Source organism: Euleptes europaea, chromosome 5 (genome assembly GCF_029931775.1).
Source record: "Euleptes europaea isolate rEulEur1 chromosome 5, rEulEur1.hap1, whole genome shotgun sequence".
NCBI classification, from domain to species: domain Eukaryota; kingdom Metazoa; phylum Chordata; class Lepidosauria; order Squamata; family Sphaerodactylidae; genus Euleptes; species Euleptes europaea.
This window is the reverse complement of record NC_079316.1, coordinates 113265821-113291930: the sequence shown is the minus strand read 5'-3', so window position 1 is coordinate 113291930 and position 26110 is coordinate 113265821. Positions and strand designations below refer to the sequence as shown.

The 26110-nt window shown below is 51.2% G+C and overlaps 1 protein-coding gene across 1 annotated transcript; it reads left to right on the top strand.

Moving 5' to 3' along the window:
* The first annotated feature begins 5001 nt into the window (after positions 1-5001).
* Positions 5002-19969, top strand: CXCL12 (C-X-C motif chemokine ligand 12). Its single transcript, XM_056850545.1, is given in 6 exon segments — positions 5002-5071; positions 7638-7755; positions 14473-14559; positions 16899-16935; positions 16938-16970; positions 19832-19969. Coding segments are annotated over 6 exon segments (483 nt in total).
* The last annotated feature ends 6141 nt before the right edge of the window (positions 19970-26110 follow it).

The window sequence follows — 26110 nt, the reverse complement described above, 5'->3', positions numbered from 1 at the left end:
ACGCAAGTCCTGAGCAACGGCTGAGTCTGCTTCATCTTCTCCGTGTGCACGAAAGATTTCCCACAGGGGCCATGTGCCACATGTCTCTGGGCGCATCGCTATTCCTCTGGGAAAGCTGTTGACGGCTGTTGCTAGTTTTGCAATGGAGAGGGCTCTCAGTATTCAAAAGTTGACAAAACCAACACCGGGCAGGCCTCCCCTCCTGTTTTAGAGTGTTTGCAACAATAATACGCACATCTGGAATCTCTCCCTCTGTGGGAGAAAGCTTGGGGAAGATTTTGAGCGACAAAAAAGGGTTAAATCCTCTCCCTTCCCACTGCTTTGACTAATAGCTCCTCCCCACCAGCCACTGGGTTTTTATTTATGAAGAAAAGTCAGGGCTTCATTATGCACATTTGCTTGTCATGTGTAGTTTCCTCCCCCCACCCCAATTCTGCAGGTTTCTAGGGGACTTGCTTTCTGCTAAGCAGGGACAGGATTTCAGCCTGGCTGTATGCACACTTACTCAGAAGTAAGTCCGGCTGAGTTAAGGGAAGCTCATTCCCAAGAAAAGTGCGCTTAGGATGAAGGTATGAGTTGGTATGGAAGAGAACCCTTTTGGGTCAGAGAGGAACGTCCAGCCGCGGCCTTCCTGGAGGAGGAGACGCTCCAAGCAAAACGCTACACCTTTTACGAAAACCAGCCAACACAACACAGTGCAAATGCCAGCTTTTGGGTTCTCCAGAGCTCTTTGTTGGGTGGGATTTTTTTTTAACGGGAAGGGGGAGATCTGTCATCTGCATCTGGAGTAGGATCTGCCGTCTTCAGTGGGTGTGGGGGAAGCTGGAAGCAGGTACACCCCCTTGGCCTGCTGGGCAGAGCAAGCAAAAATTTGAAGCCATCCAATGGCAAACGCCAAGGCCCATGACTGATGGCACATCTGTGGCTCCAAATCCCAACTTGTGGCTGGAGAGCTTTAGAAGTATTTTCTAGCTTGCAGCCAATCGCAGGCGTTCCTCTCCCCACTTTTTTTTTTAATTGGGGTGCTTTCTGAGATGCCAGTTGGTCAAACCGTCTCCGGAAGCCCTTCCTCAACAGCGGCACAAGAACTTCTGTGCCAACGCAGGTTAACAAAAACTCCAAGAGTGAGGGGGGAAAAAAAAGTTTCAGGAGGCAGCGCTTTGGACTGGGGGCTCTGGGCTGGGGGAGGGGGAGATATGGGACTATCAGCCCTTCCTGCGCCCTCCGCTTTTTCACAGCAATTCTTCCACAGCTACTTTCACACAGATGCACACACCCACACATTCCTAGGTGTGTTGCTTAGTGGACCCTGGGGGTACCTTCCATCTCTATGACCCTGCGTGACTCCCCTCATTTCCCTGGTCAAAATGCCCCCTCGCTCAGGTTGCCAATTCCAGGTTGGGTAACTCCTGGAGATTTTGGCGTGGAAACTGGGAAGGGTAAGGGGTTGAAGCAGCCAGCAGGGACATAAGCTTGCTGGATTCTCCTGTGTTTCCCGGCTCCCGGGAGTCTCTGGTTTCAGATGCAGATCCGAGCTGCCCACTTCTCCGTTGATAAAATGCAGGTTTCCATACCTGCATAAATACTCCGTGCCCATCAAGCCTCCCTCAAGGGGTTCCTCAGGGAGGAGAAAGGAGATCAAAGAAGAATCACCAGAAGAAGAAAAAACTCATTTGTAGATGCTTAACTGCAGGGACAGAAATTTAAATGAGGCCCTTTTTGGAAAGCGCATTTAGAGACTGAATTTTGCTTACTGCAAGTCCTAAATTCACTAACAAATGTTGGGACAAATACTCCGATTCTGCACAAAAGTGGGGACCATCTAAAATTTGGAACTCTTTCCGGACTTGAAATATGGAAGAAATGAGGGCCAAATCACCTGTGGGCACAGTCCTCTGTGGCCAGAGCACCCAGTGACTTTTACAATCTCAGGTGTGCATCCCCCCTGCCTGAGAAGCTGGTTTTAAGAATGGTTGGGGGTGTCAGACTCATAGAGTTGGAAGGGGCCATAGAGGTCATCTAGTCCAACCCCCTGCTCAATGCAGGATCAGCCTAGAGCAGTGATGGCGAACCTTTTAGAGACCGAGTGCCCAAACTGCAACCCAAAACCCACTTATTTATCGCAAAGTGCCAACACAGCTAGAAGTCCACATGGGGCTAGGGGTTGCCAGGTCCCTCTTTGCCACCTGCGGGAGGTTTTTGGGGCAGAGCCTGAGGTTGGTGGGGTTTGGGGAGGGACTTCAATGCCATAGAGTCCAATTGCCAATGCGGCCATTTTCTCCAGGTGAACTGAAATAGCAGATCTCCTGCTACTACCTGGAGGTTGGCAACCCTGCATGGGCGGCCGAGCAGGGGAAGGAAAGCAGCTGGAGCATAGCCCCCACCCCTTCAGTTTGGTTCTTTTTCCAACTGTTATCTTCATACGAATTTAAAAAGACTGTTATGCAGGGGGGCTGATGGTGGGGACAGCCCTCTGCACGCGCTCAGAGGCACCTTGCATGAACGAGCAGAGTGGAAATCCGAGCTAAGTGAAGGGCTTGGCTCCAGCACAAACGCCAGGCGGGCCCCTGTTCAGCCCTCACCGCCAACCCCCTGTGCTGCAGTCACCAACCAGCCTGCCGCAGACGGCCGCCCAGGCGTCCCACTCCTGGTCCAGCCCCGTCCCGGCTCCGCCTCTTCCAGTCCTCGGCAGAAGGCTCGTCGTTGTCTTCACTTCTGGAGCACGCAGCCGACGACTGCAGAGAAGGCACTGGGAAGGAACCCGGCGCTTCCTGGAGGAGCCGGGAAGGCACCGCTGGTCCCCAGCCTCCTCAGCTGGGGGAACGAACTCAGGCAAACTGTGCTGGGGCGACGGCTCGCGTGCCCACAGAGAGGGCTCTGAGTGCCACCTCTGGCCTAGAGCATCCCTGGCAAGTGTTTGTCCAGCCTCTGCTTAAAGACTGCCAGTGAGGGGGAGCTCACTACCTCCCTAGGTAGATAATTCCATTGCCAAAGAATTCTTACCTTAACTCCCCCCCACCAATATCCAGCCGATACCCATAATTTCAATCCACAGGCAGCAGATTCAGGACATCCAAAAGGAAAAACTTTTTTTTACAGAAGATATATTTAAAGCATGGAATTCACAGCCCCAAGATCTAGTTGTGCTTTTAGCTGAAAGGAGGCCAGTGCCTGGGGGACAGGTCGGCCGCCAATGGCTAATTGCTAGGATGGCAAGAAGAAACCTCTGCCCAAAGGTCAATCTAGTCCGCCTCTGAACACCAGTTGCTGTGGAGGACTAGCAGGGGGGTGCTGGGACAGCCATTTGCAAGCACCTGGTTGGCCAATGTGTGTGTGTAAAGTGCCGTCAAGTTGCCTCCGACTCCTGGCAACCCTATGAATCAATGTCCTCCAAAATGTCCTATCTTTGACAGCCTTGCTCAGGTCTTGCAAACTGAGGGCCGGGGCTTCCTTTATTGAGTCCGTCCATCTCTTGTTGGGTCTTCCTCTTTTCCTGCTGCCTTCAACTTTTCCTAGCATGTTTGTCTTTTCCAGTGACTCCTGTCTTCTCATAATGGGACCAATGTACGACAGCCTTAGTTTAGTCATTTTAGCTTCTAGGGTCAGTTCAGGCTTGATTTGATACTGATTTGTTTATTTGGCTGTCCAGGGTATCCGCAACCCTCTCCTCCAGCCCCACATTTCAAAGGAATCTACTTTCTTCCGATCAGCTTTCTTCATTGTCCAGCTTTCACACCCAGACATAGTAATAGGGAATAGGATGGCATGAATTAACTTGCCCTTGGTTGCCAGTGAGCCATCCTCACACTTCAGAATCTTTTCTAGCTCTTTCATGGCTGCCCTTCCCAGTCTCCATCTCCTTCTGATTTCTTGGCTGCAGTCTCCCTTTTGGCTGATGATGGAGCCAAGGAATAGAAAGTCTTGAACAACAGACAAGGCAACATATGGGGCCAGACGAACCTTGGGTTGGATCCAGCTGGGCTTGTCTTGTGTTGTCATGGGCAGCGGCTGGAGTCGACAGTGTGCGTGGGAAGCCCCAGAGGCCCACCCAGTCAAACCCCTTCCTTCTCTCGTGAAAGAAGTGCCAATCGGCAACAGAAAGGTTGGCCAAACTCGCTAGGCTCTCCTCTTGCCCTCTTCTGCCCCCTTGCTGGGAACCGCACCCCCCCCCCCCCCGGGTAGCCAGCCCTGCTCTGCCATGCCTGTCCCCCTGAGAAAAGCAGAGGGCATTGGTGCGCCCGCAGGCTTGCCCCCAGCCGAGAGGCTCCTTCTGCAAGGTCGCCCCCGCCAGGGTCCAGTTGACACCTGGCAAAGCCTCATGCCATCCATCGGGACCCCCCGTTCACAGCAGAAGGAGGCGATGCGCGTCTGGCGCCCCCCCCCCGCCCGCTCCTTGGTTGCGGAGCCCCCGGGCCGCGGGCAGGATGAGGCGCAAAGGTGCGTCCAAAGGCCGGCGGCAGGCTCAAGGCGCACTTCCGTTCCTGGCCACCGGAGGGCAGCAGGAGCCTGCCGGCTGGGGGCCCGCACCTCTTTCGGGGACGCGAGAAGGGGTCGAGGCGAAGCGGGGGGGGGGGGCGTCTGGGGGTCCGAGCCTGGCCCCCTCCGGCCCCCGAAGGCGAAGGGCCGAGCGGCTCCCGAGCCCCGCCTCTCCTCGGAGGAATCGCGCAGCCGGCCGCCCCGTCCAGGGTGGGTGTGTGGATGGGTGGGTGTCGCTGCAGAAGAGGGCAGGGCGGCCCCGGGAGGTCTTGGGGCTCGGAGACCCCCCTGCCCTCCCCCGCCAGCAGCCCTTTCCCGGGGGAGGGGGCCGCGCTGCCTGCTCTGTCCGACGGGGGGGGGCGCGCTTTGGCCGCTTTCCAGCCCGGCTGTCGGAGGGGCCATCCGTCAGAGCCCCCTCGCCGCCCCTCCCCTCCCCTCCCCTCCCCGCCCCTCCCCGGCCGGCCTCTATAGAGGGGCGGGAGGCGGTGGCGGCGGGGCAGATCGCGGGCGGGCTGCGGGGCTGCCATGGGCCGCCAAGCGCTGCTGACCCTCGTCGCCTGCGCCCTCCTGCTCGCCGCCCTCCGCCGCTCGGCCGGTACGTGCTCCGGGCCGGCCGCGGGGAGACCCTCGACGGCTCTGCCTGGGACAGCTGCTGCGCCTCGCCCGGCGGGACGGGGCGGCGCGGGGGGAGAAGGGCGCTGGGGCGGAGGGGTCCGGCCGCCGGGGCTGGCCCCAGTGCCGCGGGCGGCGCTCCCCCGACGCGCCCGAGGGCAAAGGGGGCGGCGGATCGGGGCCGCTTTTCGCGCGGGGCCAGCGGGGCGGGAGGCGGCGGCGGCGGGGGCGCCCGAGGCGCTCCCCGTCCGGGCCGGGCCGGGCCGGCTCTCCTCCCTGGACGGCGGGACGTGGGTCCCGCGACGGGGCGGCCCCGATCCAAACCCGCGCCCGGCTGGGTCGTCTCCTGCTTGGCCCGGAGAAGGAACTGCTTTTTGTTTTCGTTTGAACCTCGGCCAGCCCACTCTCACGCAGTCTGCCTTTACTCAGAAGTAAGCCGTACTGGTTTCATGATGGCTTTGCCCTCAAGCATCTGTCCAGGGTGCTGTCGTTTCCAGAGGTCCAGTCCGGGATGCCCGGCCTTGAAGTTGCCCCTTGTCGGGCGAGGTCACTGCCCGGCCCCTGCCAGGGTCTCCACAGCCCCCCCTGGCTCTCTCGGAGACCCCTTTAGTGCCAGCCCTTGCAGGGGTGTGGGTGCCTCGAAGGGACCCCCCCCCTTCCTGCCCTCCTCCCTCCCTCCAAGTGCAAGACTGCCTGATGCTTGCCCCCCCAACAGCCGGGGGGGGGGGCTCCTCTTTGATGAGGGCAACCTGGGGGCCGGCTGGTTTTGCCCGGCTTTTCCCTGGGCGTTTGCAGCTGGTGTTTCGGCAGGGGTGTCTATATCAGAAGGGCAAAGCAGCCTTTGATTTGTGGGCGAGGCTGCGGGTTCGAGTGTCATCAGCTATCTAAGGTAGTTGTGCTCAGACTTGGCAGCATCCCAGAGCCGGAGCAGTGGGGGGTGAGGGGTGACCTGTGCTTGAGCCCATAAAGCCCCCTGTCTTTTACTGGAGAGGTAAATGCATGTGTAAAGAAGGGGGGGGGCTTGCATGATTTCTATCTTCTCCCAACTGTCTGGTTTTCTGAGAAATCGTTTTGGGTGGCTGGGGGCGCATCCCCGGTGCGAGCCCCCCCCCCCAACTGTACCAGTCCTGTGACTGGAACTTTCAATATGTCCTTTGGATCTGAAATGCCGCAAGGGTGTGTGTGCATATGGACCAGGACCGTGGGGCTGGAGAAAAGCAGGTTTAGCCTTTTCCCCTCTTGCGATTTCCCAGCAGAAAATGCCCCCCCATTGCTGAAAAATGTGGGGTGCCCATCTCCCCCACCCTGGGCTTAAAACTACTTGGAGGGGGTGGGATTTCTGACTGGGAGAGCAACTTGGGGAGGAATAGAATCAGAGTTGGAAGGCACCCCAGGATCATCTAGTCCAACCCCCCTGCACAATGCAGGAAATTCACAACTACCTCCCCCTCACATCCCCAGTGACCCCTACTCCATGCCCAGGAGATGGCAACCCCCCCAAAAAAACACCCCCCCCAGGAAGAGTTATCTCCCTCTCAACTACAGGCAGGATGCAGATTGATCTCCCCCCAATCTGCTTTTTGGATCTGTGGCCCCAATGGCCTCATAGGCAGTCTGGCCTAATGGGACTGAGGTGAGCTCGAGTGGGGGTGTCCAGCCCCTTGGGCAAGATCCGGAGGCTTTGCGGCTTCTCGCGTTGAAGCTCTGAGCCGCTAGGACTTGCCTCAGCCAGCCTGCCCTGCCTCCTCTGCGCTGGGATCAGGCCCCGTTTCCCCATCGTCCCCTGATGTGTGTGCAGCAGTTTGCAACCAGGGCTAGATCGAGTGGTTCCCAGTGTCTCTTTGGGACCCTGTGGTGACAAGAAGTTTACTCCTATTTAGAAAGCCATCGACTTCGAAGGGCCAAGAGCTTAGCTGCCCCCCCCACCATCACTTTGCTCTGTGCATGAGCATGTGCTTGGGGGGGATTGTTTTGACTTGCAAAGCTTTGTGGCCTGTCTTTCTTCTCCCACCGGCTTTTCATGTGGCCTCAGGTCAACTCCTTTGGCAGGAATAACTCCCGGGCCCCTCAATTGCTGCCTTTATCTTACCTAATTGCCGCCAGCCACGCGGGACGATTAGCCGGCTCCTTTTCGGGAAAATCACCCGTTTCTCTGCTCTTCTTTTGTCTCCTAACCCCATGAGCGCCAGGAGTAAAAGGCTGAAATCAGAGCTGGGGGGCTTGTTTGTGGGGAAGGGGATTAAACTTCTCCAAAGCACCGAGAAGCACTATCTCTCCCCCCCCCCTGTATTTTTGTCCTTCAAGGTTGTGTCAGTCGGAACTTGCTGATATCTTTTTTAAAACTTCCTTTATTACTGTCCTTTATGCTCATGGACCAACGGGCCATGAGCAAAACCATTTCAATAAGCGCAGTAATACAGAGGTAATCAAACATACAGAAATGCAAAATCCAGAATATACAGTTAGAAGGACGCATCATTAAAAGCCGGAGATAAACATTTTGCCTTGGCGAGCATCTCTGATATCTTTTTCTTCCTCCCTCCTTCCAGGGAAGCCCATCAGTTTGACCTATCGTTGTCCCTGCCGCTATTTCGAGAGCAAAGTGGCCAAGTCCCACATCAAGCACCTGAAGATCCTGACTGTCCCCGGCTGTTCTCTCCAGATCATGTAAGTGGGGGACGGACGCTCTTTTCTCGCCCGCGGCTCGTACTGACCGTCCAGCTCGGGTTTGTATCTGTATTCGGCTCGCTGTTTAGTGTTATGGATATGGACGAAAAGGCCTGGGTTCATGTGTGATCAGGAGAGCCTTCTAGAAAAGCAACCGGGGAAAAACACAGAGGGGAACATTTTTATTTGCAACATCTTTTGTTTGCAAAAAGACCCCGGAGCTTAATTGGCTTGTAATTGTTCCTGGGGTGATTGTAGTTCCAGGGCAGTGGGGTTGATTCTAGTCTGTCCGACTGTGAAAACCAAACAGAGCGGTGGTGGTATTTCATCCAGAGTAATCCACCCGGGGACGAAAAGCCGAGGGCCACAGAACGTGCCCGTCCACACCCTTGACTTGATTATTTTTATTTTCTCTGAAATATTGCAGAGGCGTTGGCCGCCTTCTACTGATTTTCCACAGAGTGTACCCTTAGACCCAAATGCGTTGCTTTGTGTGTTGTGGTTTGAAAGTCCAGTTTGAGAAACAAATACTCCACCAGAAGGTTTTGTTGCCCGGTTGTCGAAAGAAGAGCGCTAGGTGTAGAAAACAGGCCTGACTTCTCCCTCTGCGCTGCGAGCAGGGCAGAGGAGAGGCACGATTTGGTGGAACCGGACAAGCGAGAGGGAGACGGATCTGGAAGAATTTTAGTGTGACCAACATTTATGCCAAAAAAGTGATAATGTGTGAACTGGGACTTCATGGAGATGGTCCATTTGGAGGAACTGTCTGCAGCCTCCGTTTGCCTGTTGCATTTCTCTGCCCCAAAGCGTATGCAGGATGGTCGGGGTTTTCTCCAGACTGAGCCTCAGAAACTTGTAGCTGTGCCCAAAACGCTCTTGTCGCAAATGGGTTTGTCAGGACGATGCCAGAGCAGGGGCATTGCTGGGGGAGAGTGGCAATACGTACGTGTGTGTGTGTTTGGAATGAGGGATGAAGGCTCATGAACTAAATTAGGGGAGGTTGCCAGGAAGGTGGGGGCATGGTTGTGGGCTTTCAGGAGGGCTGCAGCTTTCGGGAAAGGGTGCGATATCTGGACTCGGCGAGATCTCCGTAACCAAGCGAACAGACTCTGTAAAGTTTTGTGAAAAGCAGTAGTGGGACTGGGCGAGCTGTTTGCTAGGATCTGCAAAACAACGGGAAGTAAATTGAAAGCCTAAGGGAAAAAAGGATCGGCTCAGGGGCCGACAGGTGTGATCTCCAATCGCATCTCTCTCTTCGTAAATAACAGCCTGTGGGGAGCTGTGGTTGGAACTGGGATCCGATCGATGGGGCTGTTTCTGCCATCAGGATGGATGGTAGCCCCAGGGCCATTTGTGGCCCTGAAAACAAGAGGGAAAATTGACACCCCCCCACACTTGAATCGGAGCCCGTTGTGGCTATTATTTACCAAGGAAAACCACCTCTCTTCTAGCTGAGCCCATAGGCAAGTTTCGGAGTTATTTAATCTGGTGAAATTGAGTACATTAAGTGCACGTCCAAACTCTGCCATATAGCATCAGATGGAATTACCTTTCACTTTCCAGTACTAATCGTGATTCTTTGGACTTACCAGGGGAACATCTGTTATTCTCCCACCCCCTGCTATTATAATGATTTTTAGGCAATGTTTGTGTAGTGTTCTTGGCTCTGTTATGTTTGTGCCCTTTTTCTCATAAAAAGATTAAGGGGTTGGATCCAGAGTACATTTTCCATCAGCGGAATGGAGTGTTCCTGGGTGCCCCCCCCCCACTGTAGTCTCCTGCTGCCATTGGGGGATGGGGACCCCATGGAATGATTTGTGGGGGTGTCCTCGTAGTGGGAAAGGTGGAATCGGTGGAGATTAAAAAGGCCCAAAATACTACAAGTGGACATTTGGATGGAGGACTTCTCTCCTCCTCTGGCTCTATCCAGCTGGATGGAGCCTGTTTCCATCTCTTTCCCAGCCTACCTGGGGGTCCCAGCCTAGCCTTTCGTAAGAACATAAGAAAAGGCCCTGCTGGGTCAGACCCAGGCCCATCAAGTCCAGCCGTCTGTTTACACAGTGGCCAACCAGGTGCCTCTAGGAAGCCCACAAGCAAGACGACTGCAGCAGCATTCTCCTGCCTGTACTCCACAGCAGCTAATATAATAGGGCATGCTCTTCTGAGACTGGAGAGAATAGGTGTGCATCATGACTAGTATACATTTTGACTAGTAGCCGTGGATAGCCCTCTCCTCCATGAATATGTCCACTCCCCTCTTCAAGCCTTCCAAGTTGGCAGCCATCACCCCACATCCTGGGGCAAGGAGTTCTGCAATTTAATTTCCCCTTCCTCCTGTTTTATCCTTGCCCATTTAACACACTTGACGTGTCTCCAGGAAGGGGGCACGTGCTTGGACCAGTATCAACATGATCATGAAACCCCTTCCCCCATTGCAAAAGGCCAAAAAAAAATTGTGCGCTAGTTGTGAGGCAACCAAATTTAGTTAATTATTTGATTGACATCCCCATCTTCCTCCCCAGTGTGTGTGTGTGTGTGTGGGGGGGGGGGCACGCAAAGCAGCTTACATTGTTCTTGTCTGTTTTGTTTTGTCCTCACAACAACCCTGTGAGGTCAAAGAGCTGGATTCGAGTCCAGGAGCACAGTAGAGACCAACAAGATTTTCAGGGTAGATGCTTTTGAGAATCTGGTTCTTCTGCTGCAGGCCAGCAACGCTGTCTTCTGAAACTGCCCACGAGGTAGGCTAGACTGAGAGTGTGCAACTGGTCCAAGGTCACAGTTTCCATTGCAGAGTGAGGGAGGGGGAATCAAACCCAGGTCTCCCACACCCTCCCTTATAAGCAAGCAGCAAGCGTCACAGCGTCCGCAAGAGACAATAAAATAGAGAGCGAAAGGATTAGGAATCAGGAATCACTGGTGTACATGCAACCTCTGGAAGGGATGCACAGACGACTGAGGGTGTGGGACTCGTGTTGCGCACTGTCATCGTTTGCAGGAGCTGTACTGGCGGTTTGCCAGGCTTCTGCCAGTATTTCCCTTGGCACGCAGGGCCCAGCTGAACTACTGCCACTTCAGTAGCATTTGAGTCGGCTTGAGCACCTGGAAGGGACCCGATAAGCTCAATGAAAGCTGCAACGAAAGAAGATTCCCCTCCCCAGCCTTCCTTCTAACATGAACGGAGGCCATCTTTATTTATGATGCATACCTGTTCTCTCCAGGATCAGAGGAGCAAGCCTATTATGTTAAGTGCTATGGAACACAGGCTGGACAACGCTGCTGCAGTAGTCTTGCTTGTGGGCTTCCTAGAGGCCCCTGGCTGGCCACTGTGTGAACAGACTGCTGGACTTGATGGGCCTGGGTGTGATCCAGCAGGGCTTTTCTTATGTTCTTATTCCAAAAAGACAAAAGGAAGTATTTCTTCATGCAATGCACAGTTAAATTGTGGAACTCCCTGCCCCAGGATGTGGTGATGGCTGTCAATTTATAAGGTTTGAAGAGAGGAGTGGACATGTTCACGGAGGAGAGAGGTATTCATGGCTACTAGTATAAATGGATGCTAGTCATGATACATACCTATCCTCTCCAGGGTCAGAGGAGCAGGCGTATGACATTAGGTGCTGTGGAACACAGGCAGGATAATGCTGCTGCAGTCATGTTGCTTGTGGGCTTCCTAGAGGCCCCTGGTTGGCCACTGTGTGAACAGACTCCGGTCTTGATGGGCCTTCGGCTGATCCAGCAGGGCTCTTCTTATGTCCTTTTCTTATTTCACACCATTTGCAAACAAGAGCATAAGGCCTCTTAGTTGTGGATTTTGGGGTGCATTTTTATTGATTTATTTTAGTTTTGCAGAGACACAAAATGTGATATTTGAGTCCAGTCACACCTTAAAGGCCAACCAGATTTCTGGGGTATGAGCTTTCAGGAGTGAAATTGTCAGATGTCTTTGTTAGATCTGAAGAAGTGAGCTTTGACTCTCGACAGCTTAATACCCCCCCCCCCAAAAAAAAATCTCGTTGGTCTTTAAGGTGCTTCTGGATTCGAATCTTGATCCACTGCAGACCAACACAGCGACCCACCCGAAACTATAAAAATACTCTTTCAAGTTTCCAGTCTCGCTTCCAGTTTGGACTCAAACATTTCTCCAAATTGAGGTTCCTCTCCACCCCCAGCCCCCGGTTTTTTTCCAGATGGGGAGGAGTTTGGGGTGATTTCTCCACTGCAGCTTGCCGATATGGGGCTGGCTTCCACACGGCCTTTCCCCTGCCATGGTCTGCTTGCTTGGCTACCCCCCCTCGCACTGCCGGATTTTCAGTTTCTAAAAAAAATCGGCAATTGACATATCATTATCCCCTTAAATGCTATAAATGTCTGTCACTCAGGTTCTATGAATTCCCATCTTTCATTTTTTTAAAAATAAGCCTCCCCCCCTATTTTTGTGCAGAGATATGCCCATCCCCTTACATCTACGTGACAGAAGAGGCTAGAGACATACTTTTTTATTTTTAAATGAAGGCCAGGCATTCAGAGGACCTGACAGACGGATCGTTGTAACATCATAATGCTGTAATGAGATGCCAATTGCCGTTGTATTTCCTGGCCAGGGGAGCTCCTATGTGCAATAAGCCTCTGCACCCAGGCCAAGGCCTCTTTCCTGGCTGTTCAGTGGCTTCTCCAAAGTGGCATCAGGAGTGGTCATGTCCCATAGTTTGAACTTTATAGTTAATGGGTAGTTGGCTCTCTGCTCCTTTTGCTGGCAGACTGATGTGCCTTTGCTCAGGACTCCACAGCGGTCATTCAGCGGATGAAGAACTGCTCTAGAACGAGGGGGGAAATAGGATATTGTGTCCTGTAAAGCATGTAACCTTTTCTTTTTGAACTGATCTGCAGCTGCACATTTTTGGTGAAAGAAAACCCTCCAGGCAGCTTTAGATATTTCAAGAGGCCGTTTTCCTGGTATGCGTTGGGCCGTGATAAATACTCTTCTGCAGGGGAGCCCCGTTCTGTAGAACGTTACATATAAACTTATGGAATACAGCTGAAAAATCCTTTGTGCTCTGTAAAGTCAGAGTCTGGATCTGCTTTTCCCCTGTGGCGGGTCAGGCGTGCCCTCCCCTCTCCAGATTTCCTGCGGTGGTGGAAAGGGCCCTCGAGTGGCTGCCAATTTATGGCAACCCCTCGTGGGGTTTCCGAGGCAAGGGACGAGCAGAGGTGATTGGCCATTGCCTGCCTCTGAGTAGGGACCCTGGACTTCCTTGGTGGTCTCCCATCCAAGTACTGCTAACCAGGGCCAATCCTGTTTAGCTTCCAAGATCTGGAGAGATTGGGCTAGCCTGCGCCATCCAGGTCAGGGCCCGGACTGATAAAAGAGCACTGGAATTCAGTGTGCAGTTCAGAATGGAAACAGCCTTGACTACCCTGGGACATGGAAGACAACAACAACAACAAAAACCCTCACAAAATATTTCATCTGACTTTTTATCGTGGTTGTTCGTTTGGAAGCCAGGTCTTCCATTGCGGTGGAAACCAGTTTTAATGTCAATGGAATGTTTTGCCTGAAAAAAGAAATTTTCCTGCTGCCTCCCTCCCTCATTTTGGCGGTGTGATTCTTCACGCACCAGAAAAGATAAGTGTCAGGATAACCTGGAAAGAGCAGGGATTTTGATATGGTTGAGTTAAGCATAAGAAAGTGGGTTTAGTTCTGAAACCTGGTGAAATGAAACCACCTTGAGATAGGGAGGAGGTGGCGCTGTACCCCTCGCCTGCTCATGGGGAGGGCAGAAGCCCCTTGGCTGGGCTGCTATGACACGGCTGGGACTGATCCAGCCTATTGCATGTGAATAGTATGGATGTAGTGGTTAAGAGCAGTGGACCCTAATTTGAAGAATCGGGTTTGATTCCCCACTCCTCCACGTGAGCGGCAGACTCCAATCTGGAGAACCGGGCTTGATTCCCCACTCCTCCACGTGAGTGGAGGACTCTAATCTGGAGAACAGGGTTGGTTTCCTCACTCCTCCACCTGAAGACTGCTGGGTGACCTGGGCAAGTTACAGTTCTCTCCGAACTCTCTCAGCCCCACCTACCTCACAAAGTGTCTGTTGTGGGGAGGGGAAGGGAAGGAGATTGTAAGCCAGTTTGAGACTCCTTAAAGGTAGAGCAAATCAGGGTATGAAAACCAACTCTTCTACTTTCTAAAAGATCCAGTATGGCATCTGCTCTCATTTGTATTTGGAAACTCATCTGCGTTTTGTTTGTGACTTCTTTTAGAAATGCTGAGGTTTAACAGCTGCTTAAGTATATTTGTGCCCTGACCTGGATGGCTCAGGCTTGCCTAATCTAGGCAGATCTCAGAAGCTAAGCAGGGTCAGCCGTGGGCAGTCCTTGGATGGGAGACCACCAAGGAAGTCCGGGGTCATCATGAGGCAGAGGCAGGCAATGGCAAACCACCTCTGGACATCACTTGCCTTGAAAACCCCACGGGGTCGCCAAAAGTCAGCTTTGACTTGACACCACTTTCCGCCTCCTCTAAGAATACTGGCATCTCCCAGCTGGCAACATTTTGCTTGGAACAAAACTGTATATGGATGAAGTCAATAGAGCAGTTTCACCAGCAGTTTCTCACGCCATGGAACGTTCTTTATAGCGCTGAACTGAGCGGTTGCGGGTCCTGGTGGCGATCGGAGTTTTAATCCTGCAATTCTTCCCTTCTTTTTTTGGCAGTGCCAAGCTGAAGAACAGCAGCAAGCAGATCTGCATCGATCCCAAGCTGAAGTGGCTTCAGGAGTATCTGGAGAAATATTTACCCAAGTAAGCGAAGGACCGGAAGGACTTACAGCATAAAGCATCCCTGGGTAAAGCGCTGGTGACCGGCTGCGGCCCGATGGACGGAGCGCTCCATAAAAAAAGGCCCGGCTCTCCCTTGGGCTTTTTGGGGGGTTCTTTCCCCATTAAAGCCGCTCAGCAATTTGGGACCCTTCCTAATAGATCACCCCAGAGAGATCGGCTCGGGTTTGGGGCCAGTGAGATCATTCCCTGTTATGCCTCGATGAACCAGAATGGTTTAGTCTTCTGCAAGGCCAGGCACATACCTTTGCCATCTGTATGTAGACAGCTCGCCTACTAGAGGTCAGTTGCACATCAGATAAGGGCCAGTAGGAAGCCAATCTGTGGGTCAGCTGTCACGAGGCATACTGGTTGTGCTGAGGTTTGCTGCGCGGTGGCACCCTTCTCATGGAGCGGTGCCCCCCGCAGCGTATCTCGGCCAGCTTCCGCTGCAGAGAAGTCCTGCAGGGGATCCAGGGAAATCCAGTAAATAGGGAGGGATCTCCTCAGAGCAGTGAGCCAGAGGCGGCACTCTCACAGGGCAGGAAGACCCCCTTTCCGGTTCTTGCCTTTGTGGCCATGCCCCTGCTTCCTTCAGTCATACTCACAAGCTTGAGATTTCTTCCCAGCTTTGCTCCTTTTGCTTCCTGCGGCTGAGTCTGGATGTTGGCGAGAATGGGAGCCCGGGAGCCCAGTCTCCGTGGGAGGTTGGCAAAGGGTCTTATGAGTCGGAAGGGTGTTGCATGGGTGCAGACGCGGCCTGTGCCCCAAGTCTCTCCCAGGGACACCTTTGTGTTGTCCAGAAACAGGTACTGTGGCACTGTGCAGTCTGTAGCCATCAGGGAAGATCGTGGCCGCTGTGCTGTATATTGTACATAAGGTTTGTGCACACACTTCTCTTGAGCAGCCTGAGGACCAAATACGGAAACTCCCATTCTAGGAGCACTGTTTCCCCTCTCCCTGCTTTTATGTGAGTGGTTGGTTTTGGATTGAATGGGCCTTTTCCAGATTCAGAACAATAGAAGTGGAGTATCTGGTTCAAGATGTGTTAAACAGCGCAATAAATCTAGTCCTACACTAGATTTGGCACATATTTGACATACCAATCAGCTAGGCCACTTCCAGAGAAACTGTCCTGTGTGAATGGAGAGCCAGCATGGTGTAGTGGTTAAGAGTGGTGGACTGTAATCGGAGAACCGGGTTCAATTCCCCACTCCTCCACATGAGCGGCGGACTCTAATCTGGAGAACCGTGTTGGTTTCCCCACTCCTCCACAGAAAGCCAGCTGGGTGACCTTGGTCCAGTCACAGTTCTCTTTGAGCTCTCTCAGCCCCACCTACCTCACAAGGTGCCTGTTGTGGGGAGAGGAAGAGAAGGCAATTGTAAGCCTTTTCCTTAAAGGTAGATAAAATCCAGGAACCCCCCCCCCCCTTCTATTGAAAAATGCTGATACAGTCCACCAGGAAGCGGGGTGTGAGTCCTGTTTCAAAGAAATGTCCCCGGTGGATTATGTCTTTTGGGCTCTGCTTTCAGCTTTTCTTTGAGCCAGTTTTCCCCTCTGCATAGCACTGAGCTTCCACCATACCTCAAAGAAGTCTCTTTGGTGTCTATCAGTTTAGGGATGACCCTGAAATGAGGCCACGAGATCTGTTGGCTGCTTAAGGACTGGCCCAAGGGTGTCAAAATCAATTGTTACGAGGGCCTGATATGACATAAATGTCATTTGGATGGACCAGGCCATGCCTTGCCAGCCCAGATTGAGAGCTGGGGCGGGTGGCTGCCTCAGCTGGCTTGCGGGCCGGATAAGAGCTCTCAAGGGGCCGGATCCGGCCCATGGGTCGTAGGTTTGACACCCCTGGACTAGCCTATGAATGACTAATCTTGTGTAACCCGAATATTTACAGTTATTTTAATGTAGCTTTTTATCAATCGCTTCTGTTGATCACTTGTACAGAAATATACAAATATATATATATTTACACATGCTAGCAATAAAATGTGACCAATTGTTTCTTAATACAAAAAGCCCAACTGTATGTGGGGATTTATTTTTCTGAAAAAATAAATACTTTTTTTTTAGATCAGCTGTTGTAAGTTGTTTAAATTTCCCGATCTCTGTGTGTGTGTGTGCGTGCTTGCGTTTGTACATGTGTGCACGTCAGTCTTTGCTTGCATTTCTGGCCTAGAGCATGTGTGCCAAAGACACAGCTGTCAGAACTTTAGAGTTTGGTTTTGATGGGCAAGCGGACTTTTGCCGTCCAGAAATAACCGTGCGGCTTGCAAACAAATCTCGCTTGCTTCTCTCTTGTCACTCTCTTGTGCAGGGGAGATACCGTGGCTGGAAAACACCAATGGCCATGATCCAGAACAGATCCGTGGCAAGGTTTAATAGGCAGGCTCAGTTTTGGGGAGACCTTTATTTTGTTTCAAAAGTCCTTCATGACACAGAGAAAAGTTAAGGTGCCGATGCTATTCCAAAGGGTCTCTGGGAATTGCACTGCCTAGCATTTCATTGCTTTATGGGACTGAAATGGGTCTAACTGCATGCCTTAACTTTAGGTTTAATCAAGGATTTTTTTTGGGGGGGGACGGGTTATTGAGGCCAATGTGGTGTAGTGGTTAAGAGTGGTGGTTTGGAGCGGTGGATTCTAATCTGGAGAACTGGGTTCGATTCCCCACTCCTCCACATGAAGCCAGCTGCACGACCTTGGGCCAGTCACAGTTCTCTCCGAACCCTCTCAGCCCCACCTACCTCACAAGGTGTCTGTTGTGGGGGGAGGAACGGAAAGAGATTGTAAGCCAGGTTGATTCGTCCTTAAGTGGTAGAGAAAGAAAGCGTATAAAAACTCCTCCTCCTCCTCTTCTTTCTTCTCCTCCTTCTCCTTCTCCTCCTTCTCCTTCTTCTTCTGTCCACATTTCCTTACTGATTGTAACAACATCTTAGTAAATCGCAGGTGAATGAAATGCTTTACTGGTGATATTCAGGGAGAGGGATGCATGCAAATTCGCACTTCATTCTTAGCTAAAGTAGACGGGGCAGAAATTAGTATTCTCTATCTTTATCATTGTCAAAACATATAATAATTGTCTGGTCCTTGTTGCAGTGTGGAAAGCAGCAAAACTAGGCCAATCACAGGCAAGGGGGTGTCTTCATACTTGGGGGTCACTTGCAGAATAATAGGATTTTGTAAAGTAGCCAAAAGACACCCCTCCCTCAAACAAACACCCCCTGACCTTGAAGGAAACTGAAGTACAGGATGTTGAGAACAACTCAGTGTTAATTAGAGGAAAAAGAAGTGTGTGTGTGTGTGTGTGGGGGGGATTGGCATGCTTAAGTCCCCGAGAGAGAATCCTGGAGGGGGAGATCTTAGACCTTCAGATGGTTTTCTCGTCCTGCAATTTCTTCGGGTTACTAGCTAGTCATTTAAATGTTGCAATTAGCATTACCGCATAACAGGCATGCAACGCTTTACAGCATAAGCCGGAGAGGGCAGGTCCCTGCCCCAAGGAGCTTGCCAAGCTAAGGGTGGAGCTGCATGCTGCGTGTCCTTATGTGGCGATTTTAAAGGGCTTTTGTCCAGGCAGTGTTTTTGCATGTGGGGAGGGGACGGGGTTTAACCTTGTTCCCCACGGGCTGGGTTCTGTCCTTTCTCCTGCCTCCCCCAAGCCTCCCAGTTGCCTTTGCTTTAGCAAGCAGACTCACAGAATCCAGCCAACAGCAGGTCTCCCTGCCTCCCAAAACCTCCCTCCCCTAGGAAAAGAGCCAGGAGTCAGGGAGGGGCTGTTGCGGCCAGAGACTCCCCCCCCCATCTCCAGCCTCTCTGCAGCTTCCATGTTTTGAGCTGCTGCAGTGCTCAGCTTGTGCTGGTGAGAGGAGACGGCCCCTGACTCCGTCCGCGGCCAGAACCCTTCCCGCTCTGGGCATTCATGCCCCTCCCTGAGTGCCTCATGCCCCTTCTTGTCTCACAGTTGCCCCCAGGGTTAAAGAACCAGTTGATAGGGTGTTTAGCAGACACCTCGGTCCCCCTGTGTTCAACGACAACCCAACTCCGCAGCAAAAAAACCCCAAAACACATTGCTTTCTTGGACACTATTCCACTTGAAGTAGCCAGGTGTGGATGGTACGCTGGGGCCCTATTCCCTCCCCTCTGTCCCAGCCATGAATCAATGTCATATCTGTTCTCTCTGTCTCAGTAATTTATTTTTATTCTTATAGCCCATTTTTCTCCTCACTGGGGGCTTAAACAAAAACAACCGGAAAAATACTTGGACAAACAACTATAGATATAGATAGAACAGTTCCCAGCCTTTGGCCTGGTTCTGGCTCCCCTGGCATGGTTTACACAGGACCAAGATGGCAACCCCCTGGCTCCTTCTCCATGGTTCACACCTCTGGCTGACACAGAAGTCGCTTGAGAGTGGCAGTTGCCCCTCGATGAGAGCCAGCATGGTGTAGTGGTTAAGAGCGGCGGACTCTAATCCGGAGAATGGGATTTGATTCCCCACTCTTCCACATGAGCACTGGACTCTGATCTGGAGAACCGGGTTTGATTCCCGACTCCTCCACATGAGTGCTGGACTCTAATCTGGAAAACCGGGTTTGATTCCCCACGCCTCCACATGAGCGCTGGACTCTAATCTGGAGAACTGGGTTCGATTCCCCAGTCTTCCACATGAGCAGCAGGCTCTAATCTGGAGAACCGAGTTTGATTCCCCACTTCTCTATGTGAGTGGTGGATTCTAATCTGGATAACTGGGTTTGATTCCCCACTCCTCCACATGAAGCCAGGTGGGTGACCTTTGGCCAGTCACAGTTCTCTCTGGACTCAGCCCCACCTATTTCACAAGGTGTCTGTTATGGGGAGAGGAAGGGAAGGCGATTGTAAGCCGGTTTGAATCTCCTTAACTGGTAGAGAAAATCATCATATAAAAACCAACTCTTCTCCTCCTCCTCCTCCTCCGTCTTCTTCCTCTTACCCCTGCCTGGCTGCAACTAACATTGGCATCCTCCAGCGGGGGCTCCATGCCCTGAAAATGGGAGAGTCGAATGGAATTCCTTGACCGCCCGAGTGGCTGCGATGCACCCAAAGTGGTAATTTAGGAGGAGGTCCCCCGTTTATTCAGTGGGGCTTACGCTCTAGAAAGCCCGCTTGAGTTGGCAGCCCGGTTTTGTTTTCTGAGCAGAAAGCAGTAATCGCCACGGACTTTCCGCGGATGCATTTCCTTAACGGAATCTCACTCTGTTCTTTGTCAACAGGAAAGCCAAGATGTAAGCGGCGGGCACACTGCAGGATGCCTCGCCGTGAGAGCCAGAGAGCAGATAATCCCGCTTGTAGGGACTGCGGCGTGTCTGCTCCCGCGCAGCACCAAAGCACCGCTTCATGCGCTCCCATGATTTGCACAGAACGCCTCGCCTTCCCCAGTACTACCTGATGTAGCAGGAAACCTTTCAGGCGCAGCTTTGGTTTATTACGTAGCTCTGATAGTGGCAGCAGAGAGGAACTTAGAGTCAGCTGTCTTGGTATGAGTCTCCCCTTCCGCTGAGCACTTTGGACACCGCGAGTTAACTGCGCAGGCTGTCAGAATCGAAAGCACGCTGTAGAGAAGACTTCCTTAAAAAAAAATGGGGGGGGGGGCAGGGCCAGCGTGGTGTCGTGGTTAAGAGCAGCAGACTGTAATCTGGAGAACTGGGTTTGATTCCCCACTCTTCCACATGAAGCCAGCTGGGCGACCTTGGGCTAGTCACAGCTCTTTCCAAACTCTCTCAGCCCCACCTTCCTCACAAGCTGTCTGTTTTGTGGAGAGGAAGGGAAGGGGATTATAAGCTGGTTTGAGACTCCTTAACGGTAGAGAAAATTGGGGTATTAAAACCAACTCCTCCTCCTCCTCTTCCTCCTCCTCCTTCCAAATGGAGCCCTGCCTAAAGAGGGCAGGGGTTCTTGTCGGTGCCCCATCGGCTCTCTTTCCGTGCACTCTCTCTGGTGTGCCTTGGATCCTGGTGAAAATGGAGTTTGGTCTTTGCAACCTTGTGGTCTTTAGCTGCCATTCAGGGTTTCTCGTGTCTTTTTCACTACAGGCTATGGGTAGCCCCCCCCACTCCCCAAGAAGATAATTTCTGAGGGTGACCATGTTGGTCTGCAGTAGAAGAGCAAGATGTCCAGTAGCACTTTAGAGGCCAAAAGGATTCTGGGGGGGGGCACGAGGTTTCGAGGTTTCAGGGTCTGTTCCCCCCTCCTCAAGATGACAGAAACAGGGCGAGGCTTCTGTCTCTTGAAACACAGCATCACAATGCGTCCATGTGCTGGGTGTGAATGGTGAGTACAGCTAGATGGAGGAACCCAGTCCCTTTCCGCGCATTGGAGTCTGTGCACTGATTTGGGGGGGAGGTTGTGGGCCTTTGCACACTGTGTGAAGCTGGGAGGGCACCCCAAAGGCTTCTAGCTTGTGGGGTGCAGAACTGAAACACCCCCCCACTCCCTACAGAATTACAGTTCCACTCGGTAGTCTACCTTTCTGCCTGGCTGTGCCATTTCTGCTGTAAGATTAGAGAGACTTGTCTAGCCCCCAAACCGCCAGTTGCACAGTATCCCACAGCAGTCTCGTTGATCTGAGTGTGGGGCCCGTTGTGGCTGGGGGAAAAGGGTTTGGAGGCTGAGCTTTACATTTGACACTCAAGTTCCATTTTGACCCAGCACGCTTTGCAGGTAGCACTGGAAAAAATTGTCAGCTTGACCAACCGAAGCAGTGCTTCCGCTTCCTGCAAAGCCCTGTTCCCAGGGCCAGCTCTGCAATGTTGAGCCGTTTTGGAATGGGAGGAAAGAGAGGAGCTCCTGAGAAGTTAATGTCCCATAAATGTGAAAAAAGTTCACAGAAGAGCCTTTTAAACAGGCTATAGCCTCAGGTTTAAAAAACAGCCAAAATGATGATAGCCAGGCAAAGGTGATGTTTCTAAACAGATTTGCAAATGCCCGTTGCTCCCAAATCTGCTTCTGAGAAATAAGTGGTCAGTGAGTCAATTTACCTAGTGATAATTGTGTGTGTATGTGTGGGGGGAAATAGGACCATTTTTACTGATACGCTGAGATGAACATGCAAAAGAATTTGATGCTTGTTGATTTATTTGGGGCTGGGTTTCTCTGCAGAAATATGAATTGCACGTGGAGAGCGGGGTAATGTGTAGAATCCATCTTTGGCATTTAAAACTAGCGCACAACGATTTCTTTAGTGAAACAAATGACAGATCCCGTCTGTACTGCCCTGGTGGAGGTACCAGTTTGTTTCCACCCAGTACCACCAGGTGATAAGAAAAGGGCCATCCCACTATAGAGTCTCCAGTATTTAGCACATGCTTAGAAACACCCCCCCCCCAAATAAACAATAGATGGAAGTAACTTAGAATTTTTCCGCACCTCACTCTCACTTGCAATGATACAATATGATAAAAATTTATTGTTTGTGGCCGAAGGCATACAAAACCCAGTCATAAATAATAACATTAAAACAGTCCGACCAAACAAAAGCTAGTAATCAAATGCATTAAACACCCTGATTAAATACTGCTTTAGCCCGGATTTTCTTGGCTGCTGAGGCAAAGAGTGACAGTTGATAGGAGACAACTGGATCAGCGTCTGAGAGAAGGAGCAGTTTTTCTGGATCTGAAAAAAGATTTAGGCCCTTTAGAAACACTGCGAGACATTTACATCTGGGCTCTGTATAAAGAGGACAGAATAGAGCATGATGCATTAGGTCCTCTGGAACGGCAGCTCCACAAATGCATCTTTGAGAGGCCCCCCGTGGTGTTTGGGAGGCTCGATATGGCATCGAGAGCATGCAGAAAGGGACACTTCTTCCCACAGAGTAGCTATCACAGAAAGGAAACAGAGTGCTGCAGGGCTTGTAATAATTAGTCGAGTCAATCTGCTGAATTAGGCTGTAATGATCCTCTTGTTTCAAGGTCCCCTTTCAGCTCCGCAGTGAACCACAGGTGCAGTTTAACCCATTCTGGGCCTGCCGGGAATGCCTGCCCTGCCGCACGGTGAGACCCGCGTCATTGTCTACCCAAAGAGGCCGTTCTGCAGGGAGGAGGGCTCATTTCAATTTGGCCTGTCTTGAGCTCAAGCAACCAAGTGACTCAAGAGCTCATTCCCTGGCTGATTTTGTTTAGGAGGGGGGCTGAAGTTCAGATTTTGACGTTGAAACCTACAATTCCTGTGATCATTTCATGTAAAATGGTTGTGACATGGTTGTTTACTTTTGAATGCTGGCGAATTTCCACTTCCACTCTAGCGATTAGAATCCTACAAGTTGGAAGGGACCACCAGGGTCATCTAGTCCAACCCCCTGCACAATGCAGGAAAATCACAACCTCCTCCCAACACTGGGCTCTGACAGTTCTTGGCTTGCCATTATTTGGACGCAGATGCCGGCCATGTCCTCATTAAATTAAAATGGTTGTGACATGGTTGTTTATTTTTGAATGTTGGGGAAATGGGTGATTTGGTGGGGGATGCAACAGAAAAAAGCACTGGCGTTAACCCTTTCCCCAGTCCCAGATTCCATGTTCCACTAGCCCCCCATGCCTCTCTCCACTGTGGGCTCAACATTTACTAGGGTTTCCAACCTCTAGGTGGTGGCTGGCTGGAGATCTCCTGCTATTGCAACTGATCTCCAGCTGATAGAGATCAGTTCCCCTGGAGAAAATGGCCGCTTTGGTAATTGGACTCTACAGCATTGAAGTCCCTCCCCTCTCCAAGCAGCGCCCTCCTCAGGCCCCACCTTCAGAAAATGGCTGTTTTGGCAATTGGATTCTATTGCCTTGAAGTCCCTCCCCTCTCCAAGCCCCGCCCTCCTCAGGCTCCACCCCCTCCAAATCTCCAGGTATTTCCCATCCCGGAGCTGGCAACCCTAACATTTACTATCCCTTGCTCGAACCCCACTGGGGGAAATGTGATGTTTGGGTTGGTGGTGGGGGAGAATTTGAAGCAGTCAAGCTATGAGTTAGCTCTTGAGGACACACCTTAGAATCTGCAGTTTGCAGTGGTTTCTCAGCAGCCCCAATGGCAGAAAAACAGCAAAGTACTGAATGAGAGCAAATCCGCAAACTACCAGACGTCTGATAGTACTGATGATGCTGCCAAAGGGATGGTAAATCCCAGGGATCGGAAGGGCAGCACGGTTGCAGGAGCCGGTCGCAGATTGACTCCTTTATATTTTACAACTCGGGAGCCGCTCCTCAGTTGGAAGCAATCTGCTCATGTGCCTAATGCACCGTGTATCATGTGGGATGGCCAATGCGCCTCTTAGACTTCCATGGCTTGGTTTCTGGTGGTGCGGTGAGAAATCCGACAGGATGTCTGGTGAGCACTTATGCCACACTGCCTGCCTTAGTCTTCTGTAACTGGACTGAAAGCCGACCCTGCAGGGCAGTTTGCTGGGTTGAACTGGTTCTGCGCACGGTTAGAATCTGATGAACACTGGCTTCTGTGTGTGATCTTGCCATGAAGTTTCCCAAGGAATGTGAAAAGAAACGTGTTTTCCAAAGCTTTATTTCATTCCATACTTAAAAAAAAAAAACTATATAAAGTATCAGAACCACTGTATAATGTCTTTACAAAGTATGCAACACACATATAATTTTCTTAATAAAAATTTGTATTCAGATTTGTCTGCGTTCTTGTCTGCGTTTTGGATTTATGCTGCACGGCAAGGAGAGCTGATGAAAGGAAAAGAAGAAAATAAGGAAAGAAAGAAAAATGAATAAATACAATTTGCCATATACCCTCCAACATAGAATGCTCAGGGAATTTGGTGGTTTTCCTTTAAGAAAGCAGGCAATAATTTTTTTTAAAGCTTTGGTTTAAGAGAAGAAGTAAGGCATAAAGAAATTATCTGAAGTTCCCCACCCCCAAGAATGGGAATAGTAGTTTTAATGCTACCCCCTTAAATTCTGCAGCATGTAAACAGTTACATATCTAGTACAGTTCATCTTAGCACTCAAGGGCTTTTCTTTCACTCTGAGCCCCCCCCCCCCATTCTCTTTAGCCACAGGTTTGGGGTTCAAACCTACACCTGGGGGTGGTGCTATAAAAACATTTGGTGCCAGGTCGGATGGGAATGTCATTGGAATGCCAATAAGAAGAAGTGGAGGAAACGGCCAGCGGCACTGGAGGTGTGGGGCTGGATTGTCTTCCTTTACAACTGTCAAAAAATGTTTTGGAACTCGACATTTCCTGCAGACCTTTTTAAAATGACAAAAATGGACAAACCAGCCATTTCCTCTTTGAAATAGTCTGTTGTGTGTGTGAATAGTGTTGCCAACCTCTGGGTGGTGGCTGGAGATCTCCCGCTATTACAACTGACCTCCAGGAGTCAGAGATCAGTTCCCCGGGAGAGCATGGCCACTTTGGCCATTGGACTCTATGGCATTGAAGCCCCTCCCCTCCCCAAACCCTGCTGTGAGCTCCAAGCCTGGGAGCGCAGCTGCCCTCCAAGGTTGCGTTATTTAGAAAGTTGTTATGACTGTTAGTGTGATAACAGTAAGCTATCATGGGAACCAGGCTTGGCTTGGTATCCAACTGTGCCTTTGGTTTTCTGTATATGTTCCATCCTGCTCGTTTCCCCCCCCCCGCCCATTGGGGTCCTCCTACCTTTCCCTGTAAGTTCCTGCTACTCACCTTATGCTTCCCAAATAAACCAGCTTCTTAGAATACCCTGTCTGGTGATTGAGATTCAACAGGTGAACTCAGACTTTACACCTGCCCTCCTCAGGCTCCACCCCCAAAATCTCCAGGTAATTCCCAGCCCGGAGCTGGCAGCCCTATGTGCGAAGGAGAGGAGCATTTGACCAGCAGATGTCTTGATTCATGCACAGCTGGGGTGGCTGCTTGTGTTCAAATCTGGAATATGTGCATGTTTGTGTGGCATTGTAGTTTTACGCCCATTGTTTAAGCCCTAAACAAATTGCTCAGATTTCCTATTGAAATGCTAAATTCTACTGGCCCCCAGCCCACTTTGGGGTCCTGTATTGCATTGCATAGGATTATAACCATAAAGAATTGGGGATGAGTTTTTTAAAAGGAGACAATGAATGTCAGGATTTCGTCAACCGAAACAGGTCTTGACAAGGGAACCTCTACTGGCATCCTTCATTCCCTGAGGAAAGAGATTCCACATCTTCCAAGACGCTCTGTTGGATTACCTTTTAGATCTGGAACAGAATGATGGGGAACGATGTGGACCTTGTCTATTGTTCTATCAATCTAGTGAACAAAAGAATATTACAATTGTCTTGTTGAATCAGACCAAAGGCCTTCTCTTTTCCCCAAGGTAGATGTTTATAATATTTGATTTGCATCTTGAGCATCTGTTTCCAAAGTTTGTATTTATTAGGTGATGTAAAGCAGTTGTTTTCATTTGGAAGGGGGAGGGTAAGAAAACATCAAGACTGGCTTTTTTAAAACAGTCTTTTGAGTTGTTGAGTTGGATCCTCAGTAGCGTTGCCAATCTCCAGGTGGTAGCTGGAGATCTCCTGCTATTA